We start from the raw sequence: 21103 nt of genomic DNA on the forward strand, positions 1-21103 counted from the left end.
CAGCTGTTTTATGGTGGTGGATACGTAAATTTTTTCCAAGGTTTTTTTTTTTGAAAAAAAAAAAAAAATACAATAAGAATTTGTATATTAAAAAAAACTTCAATCAATAACAATGAGATTGAATTAATACATTATCATCTTATAATTCTCAACATGCATCACTTCCTTTGTAGTTTGTAGTTCCAGATAGCAGCTTACCTTGCATTACCCAAAATGACCATAACAATATCACCTTCACAGAAATCTCAAAAAAATTTTTTCTTAACTTCTGGGGGAGGGATGGGCGGGAAATATATTCTCCCTAAAAAATCTCTAACCTTCCCCCCACTTCCCCCTCTCAGTCCCTTACCAGTGCTGATTTTGAATGAGTGAATGTAGTGCAGTAGAAAACATATACCATATTTAATTGTTTCTCATCAGTCCAGGGTTTACTGAAGTGAAATTTTTTTTCTTGAGGGGTTTACAATTTTCTAGTGTTACGAAAATTCCGATAGCATGCGGGTAATAGTTAGGTACATGGTGGGGGAATTACTAGAGGAGAGTGCGTCAGTGGCGACGCCACTCCAACGCGCATGCACTCGAATGGGAAGCTGTCAAGAGGGGGGATAGGCATGTAGCGTAGCATGCTATATGCTAGTTGTAACGGCCAGAAGGGGAGACGGCAGGGGAGAGGTATAATTGACGCAGCAGTGATGCTACGGAATTATCGTAACGCTTCTTGTGTTTGTTTACTCCTAATACTTTTTTTTTTTCATTTCAGTTTATAAACTAATCCTTACTGTTCTCAATTATTATCTCTTGTTCAATAAAAAATACCAATAATTTATCTCTATCTATAGCTAATAAGCTAGAAGTTTTACTTCTGTCATGCGTGGACTCCACGCACACATGTTTTTTTTTTATTAATTAAATCATTTTTTTTTTTTTAGATGAAAACACACGAATGTGCCTGGCCTTTCATGAGACCTGTGGATAAGGATGAAGTTGTTGACTACTACGACCACATAAAGTATCCAATGGGTAAGTCATAATTTTAATTATTTTATTGAGGAGGCTGTGGAAAACCTGTTGGGGTTATATTAATATATTTGCTCTGAACATACACTGTTTTATACTGGGTGGGACAAATAACATTAAAATTTTGTATTCACTGTCATGAACAATCATATCAGTAGCTGTCATCCTGTATTAGTGTATGTAGTACTGTATTTACTCGTAGAAGAGTCGCCCCTTCCTGTCGGTTGCACCCTTAACATATTCATGGTAAGGGTCGCCTTTGAATATGAGGCGTGCCATATAACTGTCTCCAGCTATTTTTTATACCCATGTTTCCCTTCCCCGTCTTCCCCAAGAGAGGAAAGATTGCGGGCTACTTCCTTGTCAATATTTTTCTCACTTTCTTCAATAAAAAAAAACAGTACGCCCTTTACAGCAATTTTGTCATGAATGAAATGTTTCAGTGGAAAGCGTAGGAAATCTCACGTAAAAACAATGTCTGAACACAGTTTCGTCACGGAGATAGAAGTGATAATTGTGTACGGTGCCAGTTCACAATGGCGAGAGGGGGAGGGAGCACCATAAGTCCATAAACACTTCTGCGTGGCCACACACGCACTCAAACATGCATGCATGCACTCAAACACGCATGCACGCACTCCCTTCCCCACTTTCTCTTTGTCTCTCTCTCTCTCTCTGGCTGATTTATTTCTCGATTCTCCCTCTTGCAGAGTGTCTCAGCCTGGCGGCATACAGTCACGTCACTTACCGGTGCATAGCTGCACGACAGGCGGGCGCAGTTTACGATGCTTTACACTCACTGCCATGGGCGTCGCAAGGATATATATTTTTGGGGGGGGACTGCAATTGATTTAGTTGTTGAGGAATATCCATCCCCTGGGAAAAAAAGTGGGGGGTCCAGGGGTCCTCCCCCGGGAAAATTTGGGGTTTGAAGGTGCAAAAAGGTGGTTTTTAGGCATTTTTCGTTCCTAAATATTCTAATTATAGTTGGTTGCAATATATAATTTATTTTTTTATAAAAAAATATTTTCAGTGAACAAATTTGTAAAAACACAGTGCTCACATTACCACGATTGGACTAACTGCACCATGCGCAACATATGGGTTATATGACAGAAATCATATTAATAATATAACTACGAAACTAAATATATTATTGGAGGGGACGAAATTGAAGACTTTTATTATTGGGGGGGACGTGTCCCCCCCCCCCCCCCCCCGTCCCCCCCGGTTGCGACACCCATGCTCACTGCTGACATATTTTATCTAAACAATTTATATTTACTTGTGACATATTTATTAAAAATCAACACAGGCTAGTTATTTATGCATATATGTAGTCAACCACAACAATTCAAATTTAATTTTTTTATACCCAAAATGGAAATTTTTAAATGGGTCTCATTACATTTTATTAAATAAAAAATTGGCATAAAATCTGCAATCTATATGCAGGTAAATACGGTATGTATTGAATCAGTTAGTGATGATAGCTTATACAGGAACATCATGTTTCATTGATGTGTGGGGCCATCTATTAACTGAAATGTAGTTTATAGTCATGATCCCCAAAAGTAATTTATATTACGCTAAAGCCTATTTTTTGAAATAAAAACTTTTTATTAGTAATTTTAGTAGTTTTTTTTTCAATGCCATTCTATAAAAAATTTAAATATGTATTTTAAACTTATCAGATGGAAGGTTTATCCATATATGACATGTTTTTATAGGTTTTTAGTTGAATGTAAGATTTGCAATAAATTAGAATATCAGTATTTTCACTACGGATGTATACACGTTATAAGTTATATTTGCTTGGTGTAATAAAAAAACTTTAATTTTGCATGCAAATTATTAACAGAAATAAACTAGTAAAAAAAGAGTGGAGGGATATTATAAATACGGTTTTTAAGTATAAATGCAATCAAATTAAAAAAATTTAAATAAATACTCAGTATTCATTATTAATATACTGTGAATAAAATTAATTATTGAATTTAGTAAAATATCTAAAATAAAATTTAATTGATAATGAAAATCAAATAATATACTGAATGTTTGTTCTAGTTGATTTTAATTATTTATAAAAATTATAATGTTATGATTTATAATGTAAATAAATTATTCATATGGGTAACATAAACTCACTTACAGAAATACCCTTGTAAAAGTTTTGAAACACAATTTCTATCACTAATATTCACAATAAATAATTTTTTTTTAATAATATGGACCAATATTCAATATCTGTCACTAAACTATCATATTTAAAGGCACTTATATAATTTAATTTGTACCTTTATAGTTTTTTTTTGTATGTAGCTTTTTTTTCGTCCTTGAAAATTTTTTTGCATTGTGCGCGTGCATTGTAAAAATTCACCCATCATAACAAGCCTAAAGAATATAACTTCAAGAAACATTAGAATCGCTCAGCCCAAATATAATACAGAGCATTTATGAAAAAATGAAATTGTTTAAATCAAAGGCTAGTATTAGTTCATTGTATGTACAAAAAAAAGTTTACCTGAACAAGTGAACGTGTCAGCTATGTAGAAAAAATTGCATGTTGCAGATCTGAAGACGATGAATGATCGGCTAAAGGCGAAGTACTACACAACGCGGCGGCTGTTTGTGGCGGACATGACAAGGATTTTCACCAACTGCCGCCTGTACAACAGCCCCGACACGGAGTACTACCGCTGCGCCACCGTGCTGGAGAAGTTCTTCCAGACGCTCATGAAGGAGCATGGCCTGTGATTGGTCACTCGCAGCTCAAGTGAGAGCCACTGTTGGTTTCTGATCCAGTGAAACTGTCTTACATACATTACAGGCAGTGCTCATGATATTTGATGTGTTTCCTAAAGATATGTTCAAATTAATTTGAAATTGTACATCAGTGAAATCACCGTTTTTTTTATACTACGTATGCGTCGAGTTCTGTTCTCGGAAAGTTTACTTAGACCCTAAAATTAAAAAAATTTAAGTAACATACCATATTTGCCTAATTATAATGCTATGATTTTTACCAAAACTGTGGAGTTGCATTTTAATCGCAAACTTGTATCTTGCCATTGGAAACAACTCAGTGGAAAAATTACAGGAGCTGCCTCTGAAATTGGTCACTTACGCCACTTTAGACTGCTGTTGATTACAGCCTCCTGAACTTTCGCTTAGTTGAAAAACTACATTCTGCCTGTAAACTGCATCACTTACGCCACTTTAGTCCACTGCTTCCTGAACCTCCTGCACAGGTGTGACGGATGGAAGTTGCAGGATTAAGGGGAGGGTGCAAACTGAGTTTGTTACTGAGTTCTCTCTGCTTCTCTTTTGCTGTGGCTGCTGGCGAAGGCATTCCCTTACCCTCCTCTTTCCAGGGCCCCCACATGGCCGGTGCTACTGTTGCTACGGCAACGGGGCCCGCGAGTCTAGGTGGGGGGGGGGGGGGGGCAGTGGGTCTAGGGGCCCCGCAAAGGAAAGAAGAAACTAATTAAAGCATTAAAAGTAGATAATTTTAAAATAAATCATAGAAAACAATTAAACAATCAGGCATAATTTTAGTTACCGACGAAATATCACACCAGAGTAATATGATTCGGAATATGCTGTGCGTACAGAACGTGTCTGAATCTACAACTGTGAGTAACAAAAACCACCACCAACATCCGACGTGACACAATGTTACACTCATTTATTTGCCATTATTCAACATAAATTTACGTTGACATTCTAAACACTGACTTAATACTAGTTTCAATGTATGTTTGAAAAATAATTGTGATTAAGGTTAAGAATTAATATAACTAAAACAATATACATAGAAGCCAAAAAAATTATTAAATCTTTTTAGTATAAAAAAATGGGGGGAGGGGGGGGGGATCAACATGACCTCTAGCAATGGGGCCCACAGAATGATGTGGGGGGGCCTGCATCTTTCACCGTCCCAGACGACCATTATCACAACATTCTTTGCTTTCAGAACAGCCGCCACTTTTGAACTAGTCGTAAAATAATTTTTTTTTCTAAATGTGGCTAGTAAATATGTATGTAATAAATTTAATAATTTAAATAATTTTCAAGTGTTATGTACGTGAATTTTGATTTCCGATCAATGAAGTTATTTCATGAACTCATAATCAAAAAATTTGGGGTCAAATTATATTCAGAGTCATATTATTTTGGGGTAAATGTTGTATATGTTAAAATTTGGCATATGATTGTTTCAGGTACCTACTGTAAAACTTCAATTATGTATTTTCATGTGTTTCTAGCAAGCTGATGTCTAAATGTCTGAATCATAGGAAAGAGGCGAACTGCCTATTCTGTAATATCTCTGCTGAACAATTATGCTCATTTATGAAACAGTGTGAGTTCTGCAATGATATTTACCAATTATCTGGTAGTATGTACTGTACAAAGATTTTTACAACTATAAATGTCGTATTTAATTTTATAGACTTTTCATAGTTAAGATTTATTATGAGATAGGAGACTGAAGGATTTGTATAAATATTGTGTTTCTATGATAATAAGTTTAGTAAACACAACCACCTTGATTCATGCTTACACATGTTGGCCATTGTATTTTGCAACATTTTCTCAACTGCATTATGAAAAGTCAGTCTATAAAAGTGGGTTTCTCTGTATTCATTATTTTATTTTTCTGTAAAAAAATTTTTAATTTTTGGGAATACTTAATACGTAAATTTTTTAGTTTTTAGGTTTAGAATTTTTTTTAATTTGCATCTATTTGTACTTGTTTTGAGGGTATAATTGAAATCCACGTGCAAACTTTGTTATAAAATAATCTGAAGTGTCTATGTATATGAGTAGGTTCCAGTCATTACTACACTAATTATTTCTGAATTTTTTTTTTATTATTATTATTTGAAATATTTTTAAGAAGAGGCAATATCAGTGAGGTACAATTATATGTCCAAAATGCTGGAGGGCTGTAATACTAGTATGGGCAATAAAAGAGAGACAACACAAGATCAACAACACAATATCAACAATAAACACTCCAGTTTTCAGTCACCTGGTGGTTTCACCATGTGGGTGAAATTCTGATTGTTGTTTTTACTGTCTTAAATTTATTGCTGTTTTTTTTTTTTCACATCATTTTTATTATATGAAGGTTCTCTTTTGTTTAAAAAAAACTGTGTTGTGTCCATTCCATGTTAGATTTTATTTTAAGTAAAATGTTACGTTTTCTTTTCATGATTAGTTTACATTACTTATATGTTTATGTGTGCATGTATGTGCTTGTTTTTAATTTAAAGCTTATTGAAATATTTCTTTAAAATTTTCTTCAAATTGCATGATTTTGCACAGAAGCATAAAATAATGGATATGTATTTGCCTTTCACCACTTAAGATGTTGAACATAGAGCATATAGGTAATATTAACTGTGCACAGTGTTTGTTTTTAGCTATATAACATCACTCTACTTAAATTCAAAGGATGAAATGTTGGTTGTGTTTTCCATACATATAATGCATGGAGTTTGTACAATAATCCTTGGTAACTATGTTCATTAGGATATATGTTGTTTGTATGAACGATGTGATGTAAAAAAAATGTAAATAGATTACAGTAGCAATATATGAACTTTAAATTATAATATCTGTGGTTTTTTTTATTGCCATAGACTCCATAGTTTTAAAAATTAAGTATATAATCTTATTTGTGTTTCTTACTTTTGCCAAGAGTATATATGAGTAATATGATCATAGGGTTTGACTCCGGGTAACTTAAACCCAAATTTTTACAAGTGGGAAACATGACAGACGTTGCTGTGAAAGAGCAACATTTAGCGTGGTACTCCTGTTTTCCTTCATTCCCCTTCATTCCATCCATATAATTTTGCCTCTCATCTGTCGCTGACGACGTCGTCGTTGACGAGAAGTTGATTAGTAGTAGTTCCTGTTTATTGCTTGTGCTGAATCCTGAAATAACTTTTCCATAAATAACCTGCTCAATTTATTGTTATTAGAAATTTGTCTTGAAAATGCAGGAAATTAGTGATATTGTAAACTTCACATCATTTTCAAATCTCAAAAACTCAAAAGGTTTCATTTTAGAATGGAATAAATTCAGGGAATGTAAGATGTCAATTGTAAAATGCACCTTTTTTTTTCATAGTTCAAAAGGCTCCTAACAATCTAGTCAGGGGCGAAGGGCGGGGGGGGGGGGGGTATTAGAGGTTCAAACCCCCCCCCCCCCTCCCCTTAGCACCAAATCTTTAATTAATTTCTTATTCATCACTCAAACAAATTTCATATTAAAATTAATAAAATTTTTACCATTACAATATTTAAATTTAAGTATCGAAAACTGCTAAAATAGCACTATTTTACACCTTAAAATCCAAATTTTCCCAAGGGAGGACCCCTGGACCACCCCCCCCCCCCCCCCCCCCCCCTGCTTTAATACGGGGTGGGGGGGCTTGCCATGCTTCTTAACACCCCCCATACACAAATCCTGGCTACGCCACTGAATCTAGTTACTTTCATAAAACAGTACTCATTGTTTTGTGCTTATAAGCCTTATGAGATTCACTTACAAGTATTAGTTATGCTGTGTTATTACACTGCTTGCCTGTCATATATAAACTGTAATTTATTTGCTAAACAATTAATTTTAAAGATCTCAATCGTCCTAGCCTGCAAGTGAAATTTGTGGATAACCTTTAGCATTTAATAAGTAAAAAAAACTTATCACTTTCATCTTGACCTAGGTCAACCAAAGTCTGCCATTCCACATTGTAACCTGCATGAATGAACAAAATTATATGAGCAGATAATTATAAAAACTTTTAATAATTGTATTAAGTTGTGTTATTTCAAGAATTTGTTAAGCTGCAAATTTATTTAAACCAAAAGGAGACTTTTTAATCCACCCCTTCCAAGATTTTTTTTCTGGGGAAATATGCTTTTAAGTTAAGATTGTATTATGCTTTTAAGTTAAGATTGTATTTAAAAATACATTTTACTCAATGTTGATTACGTTACAACATTCAAAAATTGTAAAAAATTTTGTCTGAACAAAATATTTCTTTGAAATAAATTTAACTCCACGAGGACTAGCCAGTTGGATTTGAAAAGTATTAATTTTTTGTTTGTTTCATTTGTTACCAATACCCAATTGTGAGAGAAATAAACTTGATTCCACTATCAAATGTTTGTCAATTTTAAAAAGTTGAACAGCATTTTGCTTAAATATCAAATGATCTGAAAACAATTTATCTCACATGGTGAAAATGTCTCATATTTGAATGTCAAGTTTTGTTTTTGGAACAAAAGTTTGTTTTGTGTTTCAACACTGTCTGGTTAGATAAGGCATTAGTACAAATAAGGGTTCCCCCCCCCCCCCATTAAATACGTTCAATGGGCATTTCTCATAAGGTCAATAAGTTGCTTGTTATAAAACAACTCTTACATTATGCTTTGCTCTACACCTGGCATGTAGGCAGTCTGCAATACATGAAAGTCTCTCATGCTGCATACCATTCAACCAATACCTGCTGTTACATGGTGGCATTAGTATTTTCATTCCAACCGTTTGGTTCAGTGTGAAGGACTCGTGGCTATAGAGTTTCGAAGTCCCAGGTACCCGTTTCAAATTTGGTCGAAAAGTTTTTCAACCAATGGGGCATTTAGAATCTAGGTTCTTTAGTCTTGTCACCATTACAGAATCTCTGCCATGACCCAAGCTACACTGCTGCCACCACTTAGCCGCTACAGAGATTTTACTGAGCTCAGTCAATATGCTGGTAATAAAGTTTAACATACTCGTGTTGGGTCACATGAAAAATTCCCATTTCAGAAATGTGTCCCGTTATATTTTGTGGCGTGTATATAATAGCTGAACAAACCACACTATACTACCCTTTGTCAAAATTCGTGGCCCATGTGTTAAATGTTGTACTGAAGACTTGTCATGGAAAAAGTAATACGCGATTGTCTTTCGTCAAAATTAGTGGGGCATGACTCCTTCAACACAACAGTCTACAAGGTTACCTTTACTTACTTAACACATAAGCTCACTGGTGGTGGTCAACGACAGTTGTGGACCATATGGCCAGAGGACAAGACACCTCAGGCCCGATGGAGTGAGGGGAAGGAAGGGGTGGGGCCTCTGGCGCACGGCACCAAGGTCGACCGCTACACCTCTGCCTACCGTGGGAGGCCAAGGCTGGCTAGATTTGTCTCTCCAACATTGTCAAAAAGACCATTCATGTTTATACCAATACTACCAAGAATTGTAAAAATCTCAACTCAGCACTGGTGCGACGTAGTAAGAAATTCCAATCTAAAAAGTGAGCTGGAAACATTTTTATTATTTGGTAAAAAGGAATAGGTAATCCCTTAAACAGCACGCCCCTTACATTTAAAATATCCCTTACTCAAGACTAGAAATTCTAAGTCTTTAATTTTTTTTTTTTACTTTATTGGTAAATACCAAAGCAAACTCCCAGCCGCCTACTGTATCCAACGCGTGATTGCAACATTCTGAAGTGCAGACTTCTTGTGGACTAACGCTAAATGAAATTTGAAATTATGAATATTTCAATAAACTTCCAAAATTTATGCTGCAACATATGCACCAAATGAAATCTTAAAAGCTAGAAAACATTTAGTCCTCTTTAACCGTGAAGTCTGGTTGTTGAATCCCAGCTGTTTATATCAGGATGAAGGCATGCCAAGATCCAGTATTTGAAAACATTTAAGGACAGTCTTAAATAGTTTTTATTATAACTTCAACAAGTTAACAAATGTTATATAAATAAATCTCTGGAGCACTTTTTTTTTTTGTTCTTCAGCGTTATAAACATCTAAAGCGAGTGTCCGCTGAGGCCTAGAAGCACTTCCTGTGCACGATGGAAGGGCCCGACTCGTCGTACTCCTGCTTGGAGATCCACATCTGCTGGAAGGTGGACAGCGAGGCGAGGATGGAGCCGCCGATCCAGACGCTGTACTTCCTCTCTGGCGGAGCGATGATCTTGATCTTCATGGTGGAGGGCGCCAGCGCCGTGATCTCCTTCTGCATGCGGTCGGCGATGCCGGGGTACATGGTGGTGCCGCCGGACAGCACCGTGTTGGCGTACAGGTCCTTGCGGATGTCCACGTCGCACTTCATGATAGAGTTGTAGGTGGTCTCGTGGATGCCGCACGACTCCATGCCCAGGAACGACGGCTGGAACATGGCCTCGGGGCAGCGGAACCGCTCGTTGCCGATCGTGATCACCTGCGGACAGAACTCCCGTGTTCACAATCCCACAGTGACAGGGGCGCAAAAACTAAATTTCCAAAAGGGGGGGGGGGGGGGGCAATATACCTTTGTATAAAGAATCATCGATCCCCCTATTGAAGCGGGAAATTTTGTATTTCGAGGTTGAAAATGCAGCTATTCAAGCCGTTTTATTATCTAAAAATTGTTTACACAGCACTTTCTTTGCCTCTGTTTGCCCCCACTTAAAGGTTTCAGTTGGGGGGGGGGGAAATACCCTTCCCCCCCCCCTGTTATGCTCCTGCATAGAAACAAGAGTTATGCAAATATTGATATACAGGCAGAGAGTGACCTGTCTGAAACCTAAGAAACTTCCCCATGACCAACCAAATTAATTGGCTAGACTCCAGGCTGGCTTCGGTAACGCTATTGTAGGTTTCCCATCCATGTTTAATAAAAAGTGGTAACCACAGCAAGATCATCCCGCCCACCACACAGCCATCTGCCAACGCGTTTAAGTGGCAAACAAATCCGCCTGCGGGCCAATTAACGCTTAGAGATAAAAACTACGTCGCTAATAGTTTTCAAATTATTTACAACTCTATAGATGGAGTTGTCGACTTTAAAGCAAACCAGCTTTAGAATTCTTACGTTAAGCGGGAAGTAAATACATGTCAGCAATTCTAATGGTGGTCGAATAGTTAATGCACGGCCGCAACTAGAGTCTCTGGCACCCGGGGCATGAATGGATTGATGCGCCCCCCCCCCCCCCCCTCATTTTTTTGCACATACCACACCAATAAAGTGGGGAGGGTTCGGGGGGGTCCCCCCCCCCACGGAACAATGGTGCAACTTAAGCATTTTCCATACCTTCATGTAACAGTTTCTGTGCTGCTGTACCTTCCATCCATGTACCCACTATGTCCATAAAGTCGTCCGTATAATCATTTTACTTGTTCATTAAATGTATGTTGAGACGTTATATTGTAAATCAGATTATAGACATTCCTGGCATGCAAGTTAAAAAAAGCTTTACCAGTTACCAGTTGTAGTAGGAATTACAATGCAAGCGATTTCGGCGCCCCCCACAGCTTCGCGCCCCAGGGGCGTATGCCCCGCTTGCCCCCCCCCCCCCCTAGTTGCGGCCCGTAGTTAATGCAAGCGTCTTCCTAGACATTGGCGTAGCTGTGTCCTTAAAGTGGCGGGGGGGGAGGGGCGAATGATTCTGATCTCATGTAAACCTACTGCCCACTTACTAAGACGGGGCGGTCCGGGGGTCCTCCACCGGAAAATTTTGATTTTAAAAGTGCAAAATATCGCTTTTTAAGCGGTTTTTGTATCTAACCATTGGTTATGTCGATGTTAAAATTGTTTCCTTAAGATAAAATTTGATGAGTGAAGAAATTACAAATAAAGTTGGGCTAATATAAAATAAATATACCACGGTCCAGAAAGTTGGGGGGGGGGGGGGGAACTGTCCCCCCTGTCCCCCCCCGGTTCCTACGCCCCTGTTCCTAGAACGAGGGGCACCGCGAGGGAAGGCGCGCGCACCTGGCCGTCGGGCAGCTCGTAGGACTTCTCGAGCGAGCTGGAGGCGGCGGCCGTGGCCATCTCCTGCTCGAAGTCCAGCGCCACGTAGCACAGCTTCTCCTTGATGTCGCGCACGATCTCGCGCTCCGCCGTCGTGGTGAAGCTGTAGCCGCGCTCCGTCAGGATCTTCATCAGGTAGTCCGTGAGGTCGCGGCCGGCCAGGTCCAGTCGCAGGATGGCGTGCGGCAGGGCGTAGCCTGGGGGAACAAGGCCACAAGTAGCACCACACAAAAGCACCCAAGGACACCGAAAACGCCATGCCACCCTGTAACTTAGGCAAGGTATCCCCCCGTGACAAAATTGAAAACTATAGACGAAGACCTTTCGGCCTTCAATTGGCACCATCAGTACAACTACACAACGTCAAAAATTGAAACACTTCTGGGAGAAAATTTAGTTAAAGTGACGTATTTTAAATCCTTATTACCAACAACTATCAATGAATTAATTAAATACCTTCAATTTACAAACATTCAGCAGAGAAGATATGTCAAAATGGTCTTTGTACCCTGGAACTTTTCGCTAGGAAAAATAAGAGGGTAACATGTGAACAAATATCAGATAAACAATATGGAACGAAAACGACCATAATTGTACAGTAAAAGCCATCGAGTTACTAACAAAATGGCAACCCGAATATTTAATGCACAGGCACCTAGATATACCTTTGAAAATTAAGAAAAAAAAATTGTAGTTAATATTTAAGTGGATCTTGACCCAAAGTAGTGAAAGTTGCTAGATGCTCACCTTCGTATATGGGCACAGTGTGCGAGACACCGTCACCGGAATCCAGCACGATGCCAGTCGTTCGTCCGGAGGCATACAGCGACAAGACAGCCTGGATGGCCACGTACATCGCGGGCGTGTTGAACGTTTCGAACATTATCTGGAAAAAACCCATCCTTGTCAGGAGGAAGTATTGGTAAGTTAGCTAGAAAGGTTAAGGGCTGCCAACAAAGCAAAATACAGGCAAAAACTACGTCACTGCAAGTCACGACTGTTCAATTAGTGCCCAAGAGGACCCTGCCGAGCAAGTCACGATAAACTGTCTAACCGCCACTTTCCATTTTAAAATTCAAATCTCCCTACAGGTGAAACACACAATTGCTTTGACACCCCAAATTTCGATCAATTTGACAAAAAGCGATTAGCGAAGATAGAGATACAATATCTGCAGCAAGAAACGGGTGGATAAAAAAAAATTGCAGATTTTACGAAAGCGAAAAACCGAGACCTAAAAGCTATTGCTTTAGACCTGAAATTGGCACCAAATTAAATAAAGAGAACATAGGGAAAAATTACGGGACAGGAAAAACTTTCATTTGAAAAACTTTTCAGAATACAATTTTCAAAATGTTCCGAGCTACAAGCTTCATTAGTCATTTCGCCGTCTAGTTAAGCTAGTGAACACGGATGCGAAGTCATGAAGCACAAAAATTTCAGCGAGTGTAGAGTTAATGCTGAGGGCCCTGTCAAAACCGGCCTAGACTGGGAACAGCAATAAGAAAAATACCCGCTGGCAGAAATTCCGAGACCAAAAGCGAGCGCCGAGCGTGTTCCTATAACTTTTATGCGCAACATATTAAGCAGAGAAAAGGCTTTCTAACACGCACGAAAGGCAAATATACTAGCGACACAAAAATCTAGCGTCTTCATGTGGATGAATGGTTATTTTAAAGACGTGGCAGTGTTAGAGCTCGCACCTGGGTCATCTTCTCGCGGTTCGCCTTGGGGTTGAGCGGCGCCTCGGTCAGCAGCACCGGGTGCTCCTCGGGCGCCACGCGCAGCTCGTTGTAGAAGGTGTGGTGCCAGATCTTCTCCATGTCGTCCCAGTTGGTCACGATGCCGTGCTCGATGGGGTACTTGACCGTGAGGATGCCCCTCTTGGACTGCGCCTCGTCGCCCACGTAGCTGTCCTTCTGGCCCATGCCCACCATGATGCCCTGGCGGAACACAGTCCGGGGTCATTACACTACCACGTGCGGGGTATAGCAAAGAGGGAACAACACTACGGGCCGCTTGCAGAGTCAGGCGAGTCGAAAAGTCAGAGAAAAAAACTTGGCAGGTTAATCAAATGGAAGAATACTCCACTTCCATCTCAAGTCACGACTGTGCAAGCCGGCCCAACAATCGTCATAAAGGTGAAGGCCCAAAATGTGTTTATAACCAACAGAAAAGACCGAGTGAGCACAAGAGATTTCTACTTAAAAAAAAAATTGACTAAAAAACTGTACAAACCGACTAAGAAATTTGCGGCAGGCGTCTTGAAATTCACGTACAAGTGAAGAAAACTCTTATAGCAGCAAAACAAACATCCTTCACATTGCATTTTAATTCCAACTACTTTTACTAGTGTGTTGTATGCGTAAACTTAATGATAAAAACAATTTTTTTCAAAGCTGGCCAAGAAAAATAGGCTGCCATAATCTTTAAGGGAAACTCCAAGATGACATTCTCTCGTTGCTCTACGAGAGCGTGTTGAACTACGATGAACAGTGCGACGGCTCCACGGGGGCAGGGAACTCACCTGGTACCTGGGTCTACCCACGATGGACGGGAACACCGCCCTGGGCGCGTCGTCGCCGGCGAACCCCGCCTTGCACATGCCGGAGCCGTTGTCCACCACCAGCGCCGCCACGTCGTCGTCGCACATCTCGTCGGCTGGATCCTCCTCGACACTAACAAACGGACACTCGTCGCACTGTTCCTCTCGTGTGGCTCGCGGCCGAGTACTTGCCCCGCCCCGCCCGGCGGCGCGCTTATATACGTGGGTGGGAGGGACAACCCCCCCCCCCTCCACCCTCCAGGGGTGACGTCACGCGAGCCGGGCGCACACATGCTCGCCGCACCGTTGCGTTGCGCCGCCGGCGACCTCGGCAATTAGCGCCGAGGGGTGGCGGTCCCCGCTGAGGTATTCAGAGCGCAGTTTCTGTTGCACTCTGATAAGGCGCGCACCGCGGCGGTCACCGACCTTCGTGAGATCTGCGGCGCCGAGAACCTGGTAGTACGTACCCAACTGTTGGTGGTGGGATCGTGTAATTTACACGAGTATCTTGCTCAATAGGTGATACTTGACTTGTCATACCTTTTAAAAATAAAAATAAAAACTTAAAACCTTTAAACCTGGGGGTACGTACGGCACAATCCTGGGCGATGTCACAGTGTACGGTTCAACCGGGGCGGTTGCTAAGAATCTGCTTCTATATCAGTTGCTTACATGTGTTAGATTTTTCGATTTTTGGTAAAATTTACTCCGTGCATTCTCGGGTGACCCGCACCATGCACTCAAAAAAAAAGTCGACAGATTAAACAAATTGGTTGTCGTTAAAGTCGCTTTACGGACGATAGTTTAACGTGACAACGTCATAACAAAACATTGATGAAATGATTGCATACTTTAATGAATAAAATTGAATAATTTTTTATTGAATTATCACTATTTTGTATGGACGCAAAGGAGTGAAATTAAATCTAAAATTTAATTGATAAATTTCATTTTATTTGCACTCATTAATTCAAATATGTTTATTACTTTAAAGAAGAGATTATTTTAACTATAACTTTTATACATGTTTGCTATTTAACTTCTTCCAATCTGTGTTATTCTGTTAAGGATAGGACGATGATAGGAAAAGTAGGAAACGAATGGGAGTGTTTCAAGTTTAATGTGCCTCGAAAAAGTCAAATCGATGGTTGTTCCAATCGAGTGGAAGAGAGATATATGCGGCGCAAGCGTACAATGAGCGTAACGGGACACTTTTTCGTGCGTACAGCCGGCGTTCATTGATTTATTAGACGTTGTCACGTCAAAAATTCGAAAGAATAAAAAAAAACAACTACGCGGAAATTCTAGCCGCAGCTGCGAGAAACGCAAAAGTCGCGACAGCATTTATTTTATTTGTAAGTAAAAGAAGAAAAATTTATAGTTAACAACTTCGTACGTAATATGAATTTATAGTTTATGCTATCGCAAGAAAATTACTTAATTTGAATCTTTAAAAAAAATTAATTTGTACCTAACCGGTTTACAAGAACAAAACGGCTTGTTTCAAGTACACTGCCAAGGACGATAACTTGTTCTGGTAAAACATTAAATGTTTCGTTGTTTCATCAAACCACTTTACAACACACTTCTCAACAAAGAATGAATTCTGTAGCAAACTATAATTTATTAATTCATCGAATTCTCCAAATAAAGAAACGGGTGCCATCGCACAGCACAGTAAGTAGGCAGCCGTGAACTATCTTGCTCGGATTGATATCGCGACGGTACTATTACAAGAGCGTGGAACCATCGCATCCTTTACATGAAGAATATTAAGATAGTAGCGAGGAGTGAAATGGCAACTATCTACGTAGTTTCAGGGAGGCAGGGGAGGTTTCTGTTGACTAGTGTGATCAAACAAGGGCAAAGTGGACCAAGGGCGCGCGTAGAAAGGAGTGGCTTAAATATTTATCATTCCTACCAACAAAATAAATTTGAAAGCACACAGCAGACAAAAGAGGTTATACCCACACCCACCAACCAACCCCATCCGAAAAACCGAGATTAAATTCTGCGTATACTCCTGAAATGGACACGTCTTCTCATAACGAGTGTTTAGTTTGTTTCAAGTACATCGAAACACTGAAAAACTGCGAGAAAGTTTCAAAAAATATCCCATGACAATAAAATAACATTTAAGCGTTCGATTTTGACTTCCTATGAAGTCTTCAGTCATACAAGTTTTTCGGAACTCCTGACAGCTATCGAATTTTATCTTTCACTGACAATCTGAATTGCTAGCATTTTCAAATTAATGTACAGCGACAAATACCTATATCTCCGTAGCTATATAAATAACTGCGGATTGCACAGAAAATTTTCGACGTGTATTTTTACCACCGCTGACACCGATCGTTTAAAACTTTGAATTATTTCTTGGAATCAGAAATTTTATTTCGTATACGGTATTATTTAATCTACTTTATGCATACCTGATTTTGCCACATATGTTCCATTTTATTTTTGTCTATAAAATATTTTAGGCATTTATGTCTAGATAATTTTTTATTTTGCCTATAAGGAAACAATTTATACAGAGAATATCGTGAAATTATTTTATTTATACACATCTAAAACAATTTTTTTTTAAATTTACTATATACATTTTTTTTTCATTCAGCGGTAAGAAACTACTGGATTGGACCGAGCTACACGAACGTAAAAATTCAATGCTTCTTTGTACACGATAATTTGGCTTCATACAATTAAAACTGTAAGTTAATTCCATAAAAGTTAGTATCAAATTAAGAATATTACAATTTGTAATTATTGTAATGATTTAAAGTAAATATAATATTTGAAAAGGGATATGGATGGTTCAGAAAATGCAAGATATTCATCGTCTCTGTTGTGTGATTCAATAAAATGTAACTTACCGCGTTTTTATTCATTCGCTTTCTTGTCTGTCTGTCTTTTCGGTGCAAATTTTGCAGAGAAACTGAAATAAACCCGCTAAATGTCTTTTTCTTGATATCATCATGATGTTTAAAAATGATTTTAAAATTTCACGCACACAATACTCAAAAGCAGAAAATAATATTTATATAAAAATTATGTACCACGTTTTTAAAACTGACTAAAAAGTATACATTTATATCTTCTAGCCCTATACAGATTTATAACTGGAATACAGATTTCTAAATCCATACAGATTTCCCTGAAAATTGGTGATTGTGAAATTTTAATAACTACAAAAATACTTGTAAGATTTATAATAAGAAACGTGGGCGTATGCAATATATAATAGTAAGAAGTGTAGAGAGTAGCTTTCGTTGAGAAAACTCACACAACAGTTCATTTCATTTGCAGTGCACTAAAATAAAATTGTAAAGGAAATAGGTGAACTATTCATGCATCAATTATGTATTGTATGCGCCTCGCGTTTTTCATTTTAAATCTTAAATCTTTTAATCTTATTTATTTCTTTAAGTTTTTTCATAGGTTTTAAAAAATTCCCAATCATAAATTTTCAAGGCAATCTGAATGAAGCTAAGAATCTGAATGGGTTTAGGGATCTGTATGGGGTAGGATAAAGTATTTTATACTTTTTAGTTCGTTTTAAAAACGTGAACGTGGTAGCTAAAAAAAAACTTTTTTTTTTATTTAAATAATTTTGTGTGGTGTTTTCGGACTACAGTTGGGTTAAAAAAAATTTTTTTGCCCTGAAAGCGGTTGGTATTTTATTTTTAATTATTTTATTTTTATCTTTTAGTTGAAAACTAGGTCATTGGGGGCGGACAAGAAAACTGGGGACTCCATATAACAGGGCCTGCAGTAGAAAACCATTCCAGCATTCGAAAGTTGGTCGAACTTTGGTTTCGAACTCGGGCACTCCTCAATGCGAGTCCAGTGTTCTGCCGCTGAGCCAACTCCCTCGGGCTGAGTTCGTGACGAACGAAGCATGTGACAGAGAGTCAAATTAACAAACTCGTTGCAGAAAAAAAACATTCAACCACGTTGACTCGCTAACCCACACTCGCCGTACGCCCAGTGAGTAAGTTGAACACTGAGCCTCTTTTCTCTTTACACTCGCTTACCAGTGCTGTGTTTTGATTATTTAAAATTTACGAATTAAAAAAAAAAATTTGTATTTTTTAGTTTAAAGTTAACTGAAAAAATATTAAAAAAACGAATAAAATACGTAGGAAGAAACGTGATTCAAAAATGATAATATAATCTCATGGCAAATCTCTTATGAACGAGTAGGCGCTGTGTGTAATCAACACTCGTTGAGCGAGTGACATTTTGCTCACACGCGCACGAGTTTATTCGATGAACTTTTACCGTAAACTCGTCCTAATTCAGGGAATTCCTTGAATCAGGACGAGTTTACGGTAAAAGTTCTGTATCAAGATCCTGATGGCATGATCCTGTAAACGTTGTACCAGTGGTACATGATACTTGGCTGTAATAATTTAGTTCGTAGAAAGATCCTTGCCATAACCATAACTTGTGATATAACAATAACTATGATCGTATGTTGAATACGGATGAAAATTTTCACAAGACATGACACAATTTGTCTGTATTGTGATACTAGCTGCAATACCCGGCGTTGCCCGGGCTGAACACAGGGTGTGGTTAGTATGTAATTGTCTTCTTAATTTGAATGTCAAATGTGAAAATTTATTTATATCACTTTCAGATCCCGACAGACGTTGTTCTGCCAATTTATAGTTATTTACCTGGTCTGTATGTAATTTAGACTTTATAAAGCAATATAGAAAAAAGCTGAAAAATAAGAGATTACTAATATTGAAAATATTCCATTATCTAGCTAATTCTTGGCCTGCATTGCAATGCCTCATTCAGTTTTGTTTTGTAATATGTTTGAAGTAGTTCCACATATACAAATCATCTATTCATCTCTCTATATATATTTATCTCTATACATCTATGTATCTCTCTATCTCTTTATCTCTTTATATATACATATATACTTCCCACTATATCTATATCTTCTATATATAAGTCTCTATATAGCTATATACATATATAGGTATATCTCTTTATCTAACCCGTTTCATTCTCTATACCTCGCTCTATCTCAACTTATCTCTCCGTCTCTATCTCACTCATATATATATCACTCTATCTCTGTCTCCCTTTTATATTTAAATATATTGTGTCATGCGTGCTATATAAAATGAAATAAACACATTTTTTGACACGATTCGTGCTCCAACTATTGAAAAATAGTTATACCATCTCAGTAACCTTCATGGGCATGCGCATAACAAATCACCAAAATTTCATCGCAATTGGATGAATGGTATAGGAACGCATACGGCACAAACAAACGAAAATTAAAGACATGACAAACGCATCAAACGATATTGCGTTTAAAATTCAAGGCAACTCTATCTATTGACGAAGTTAAGAACAAAACTGGTATTAGCGCCTTTATTTTGCTAGCCGCTGAGAGTTCCACTAAAGCTGGGTTTACGATTGATTTCTTTAAGAATTATAACTTAACATCGAGCACACGATTAAGTCAAAACTACATTTTCCAGTTTATGATTGACATAGAAGTCGTTAATTCTAACCAATCACAGCACAAAACACGTGGTCGGCCATTGTTCGAAACGGAGAAGCAGGTTTGAAATAGGTTAATGACAAATGGGATATCTATTTTTCGAAATGGATGATGATTACAAATGACAAATATACGAATTCTAACCCAAAATACTGCCTCGCTCGGTCCAATAATAAGACATAAACTTATAAAATATAACAATTTCTGTTAAGTCATAAGTCATCATATGGTTCGCACACGACCCGTCAAAATTCACACACGACAATCATAAACCATTCCACTAGTTTACATAGTCATATGGTAAGTACACGACTAAGTCTTAAGTCTTAATTCTTAATTTTCAATCGTAAACCCACCTTAAGCGGACTGGTCTCACCATGGAGAAAAATATTAATTTGCCAGACCTTACTATGTGAATGATCGTGTGTCAGACATAGAGAAATGACTCTCACTATTTGTATGTCTATGACCTATGATTTTTTCTGTTAAAAAATGAAATTATCACTTTTTCACTCCCTTAGGGATGGAATTTAATATTAATATGGGGTCTATGTGTAAATCCAGGTTATAAGCTAGCTGTAGGCCAAATTTCATTCAGATCCAATCGGTAGTTTTTACCTGAAAGAGTAACAAACATCCATCAATCCATACTTACAAACTTTCGCGTTTATAATATTAGTAGGATTGTGTATTGTGGGTAGGGCAGGTGTTGGGGAGATTATTGGACATAACGTATTACAGTTATGCAGTTACGTGGTCTTTTAGGATTTTTGACAGTGATGTGATAAACAAGCAAGCATACATGAACAGTAGATAAACGTAATTAAGAAGTTGATACATTACACATAAATAGTAAATGATGAAACGTAGTGGAAAAATGATACATACGCAACACAATATTGTGATAATACATCAGTAATAAACTGTCAAATATAACCCAAGATTAAGTAACAGGGTAAGTTAGGCTATTCGGTGCATTGTAGTCATACAAAATCATTACACATTTAAGTGTTTACAATAATAGTTACAATTTACTTCTTAAAAACATTTCCCAGGGATGGGTGTTTATTTAGTTTTAATTCATCTATATAAGTTATGGATTGCAAGCACTGTGGGATTTCGCTGAATTTTGCAAAGGTATTGTAAGTAGGTAAATAATTTTAGAGCAAAATGTTTTAGATTTCAA

General features: G+C 37.9%; 3 protein-coding genes across 7 annotated transcripts in view; 2 read left to right on the forward strand and 1 right to left on the reverse strand.

Moving 5' to 3' along the window:
* LOC134542418 (histone acetyltransferase KAT2A) overlaps positions 1-6638 on the forward strand; it is a 43173-nt gene extending 36535 nt beyond the window's left edge. For all 3 annotated transcript variants that reach the window (XM_063386632.1, XM_063386633.1, XM_063386634.1), the window contains 2 exons: positions 930-1020; positions 3590-6638. In XM_063386632.1, the coding sequence (XP_063242702.1) occupies positions 930-1020; positions 3590-3774 (276 nt within the window). In that variant the 3' untranslated portion in view covers positions 3775-6638. The remainder of the gene's footprint in view (positions 1-929; positions 1021-3589) is intronic.
* A 3109-nt stretch (positions 6639-9747) lies between these two features.
* Positions 9748-14813, reverse strand: LOC134542047 (actin, clone 403-like). Its single transcript, XM_063385900.1, has 5 exons — positions 14364-14813; positions 13540-13779; positions 12584-12722; positions 11798-12033; positions 9748-10264 (listed from the first exon to the last, which is right to left on the reverse strand). The coding sequence occupies exons 1-5, from the start codon at positions 14487-14489 to the stop codon at positions 9875-9877; spliced, it is 1131 nt and encodes a 376-aa protein (XP_063241970.1). The 5' UTR covers positions 14490-14813; the 3' UTR covers positions 9748-9874.
* LOC134542046 (fatty acyl-CoA reductase wat-like) overlaps positions 14668-21103 on the forward strand; it is an 81301-nt gene continuing 74865 nt past the window's right edge. The window contains exon 1 of one of the 3 annotated variants that reach the window (XM_063385895.1): positions 14668-14840. The gene's annotated coding sequence lies outside the window, so the exon portion shown is untranslated. Of the gene's footprint in view, positions 14841-20796; positions 20873-21103 lie in introns of those variants that run through there. The other 2 variants (XM_063385896.1, XM_063385897.1) reach the window with 2 other exon arrangements.

The sequence above is a fragment of the Bacillus rossius genome (assembly GCF_032445375.1).
Source record: "Bacillus rossius redtenbacheri isolate Brsri chromosome 4 unlocalized genomic scaffold, Brsri_v3 Brsri_v3_scf4_2, whole genome shotgun sequence".
Lineage (NCBI taxonomy): Eukaryota > Metazoa > Arthropoda > Insecta > Phasmatodea > Bacillidae > Bacillus > Bacillus rossius.

What these genes read in the sequence shown, in the direction of transcription:
- LOC134542047 (XM_063385900.1), bottom strand. Translation starts at nt 14,489, where the DNA reads ATGTGCGACGACGACGTGGCGGCGCTGGTGGTGGACAACGGCTCCGGC. An exon ending in ACCGCGAGAAGATGACCCAG is followed by an intron (nt 12,723 to 13,539) that starts GTGCGAGCTCTA and finishes GGTTTTTTCCAG; the next exon opens with ATAATGTTCGAAACGTTCAA. An exon ending in ACGAGCTGCCCGACGGCCAG is followed by an intron (nt 10,265 to 11,797) that starts GTGCGCGCGCCT and finishes TTCTGTCCGCAG; the next exon opens with GTGATCACGATCGGCAACGA.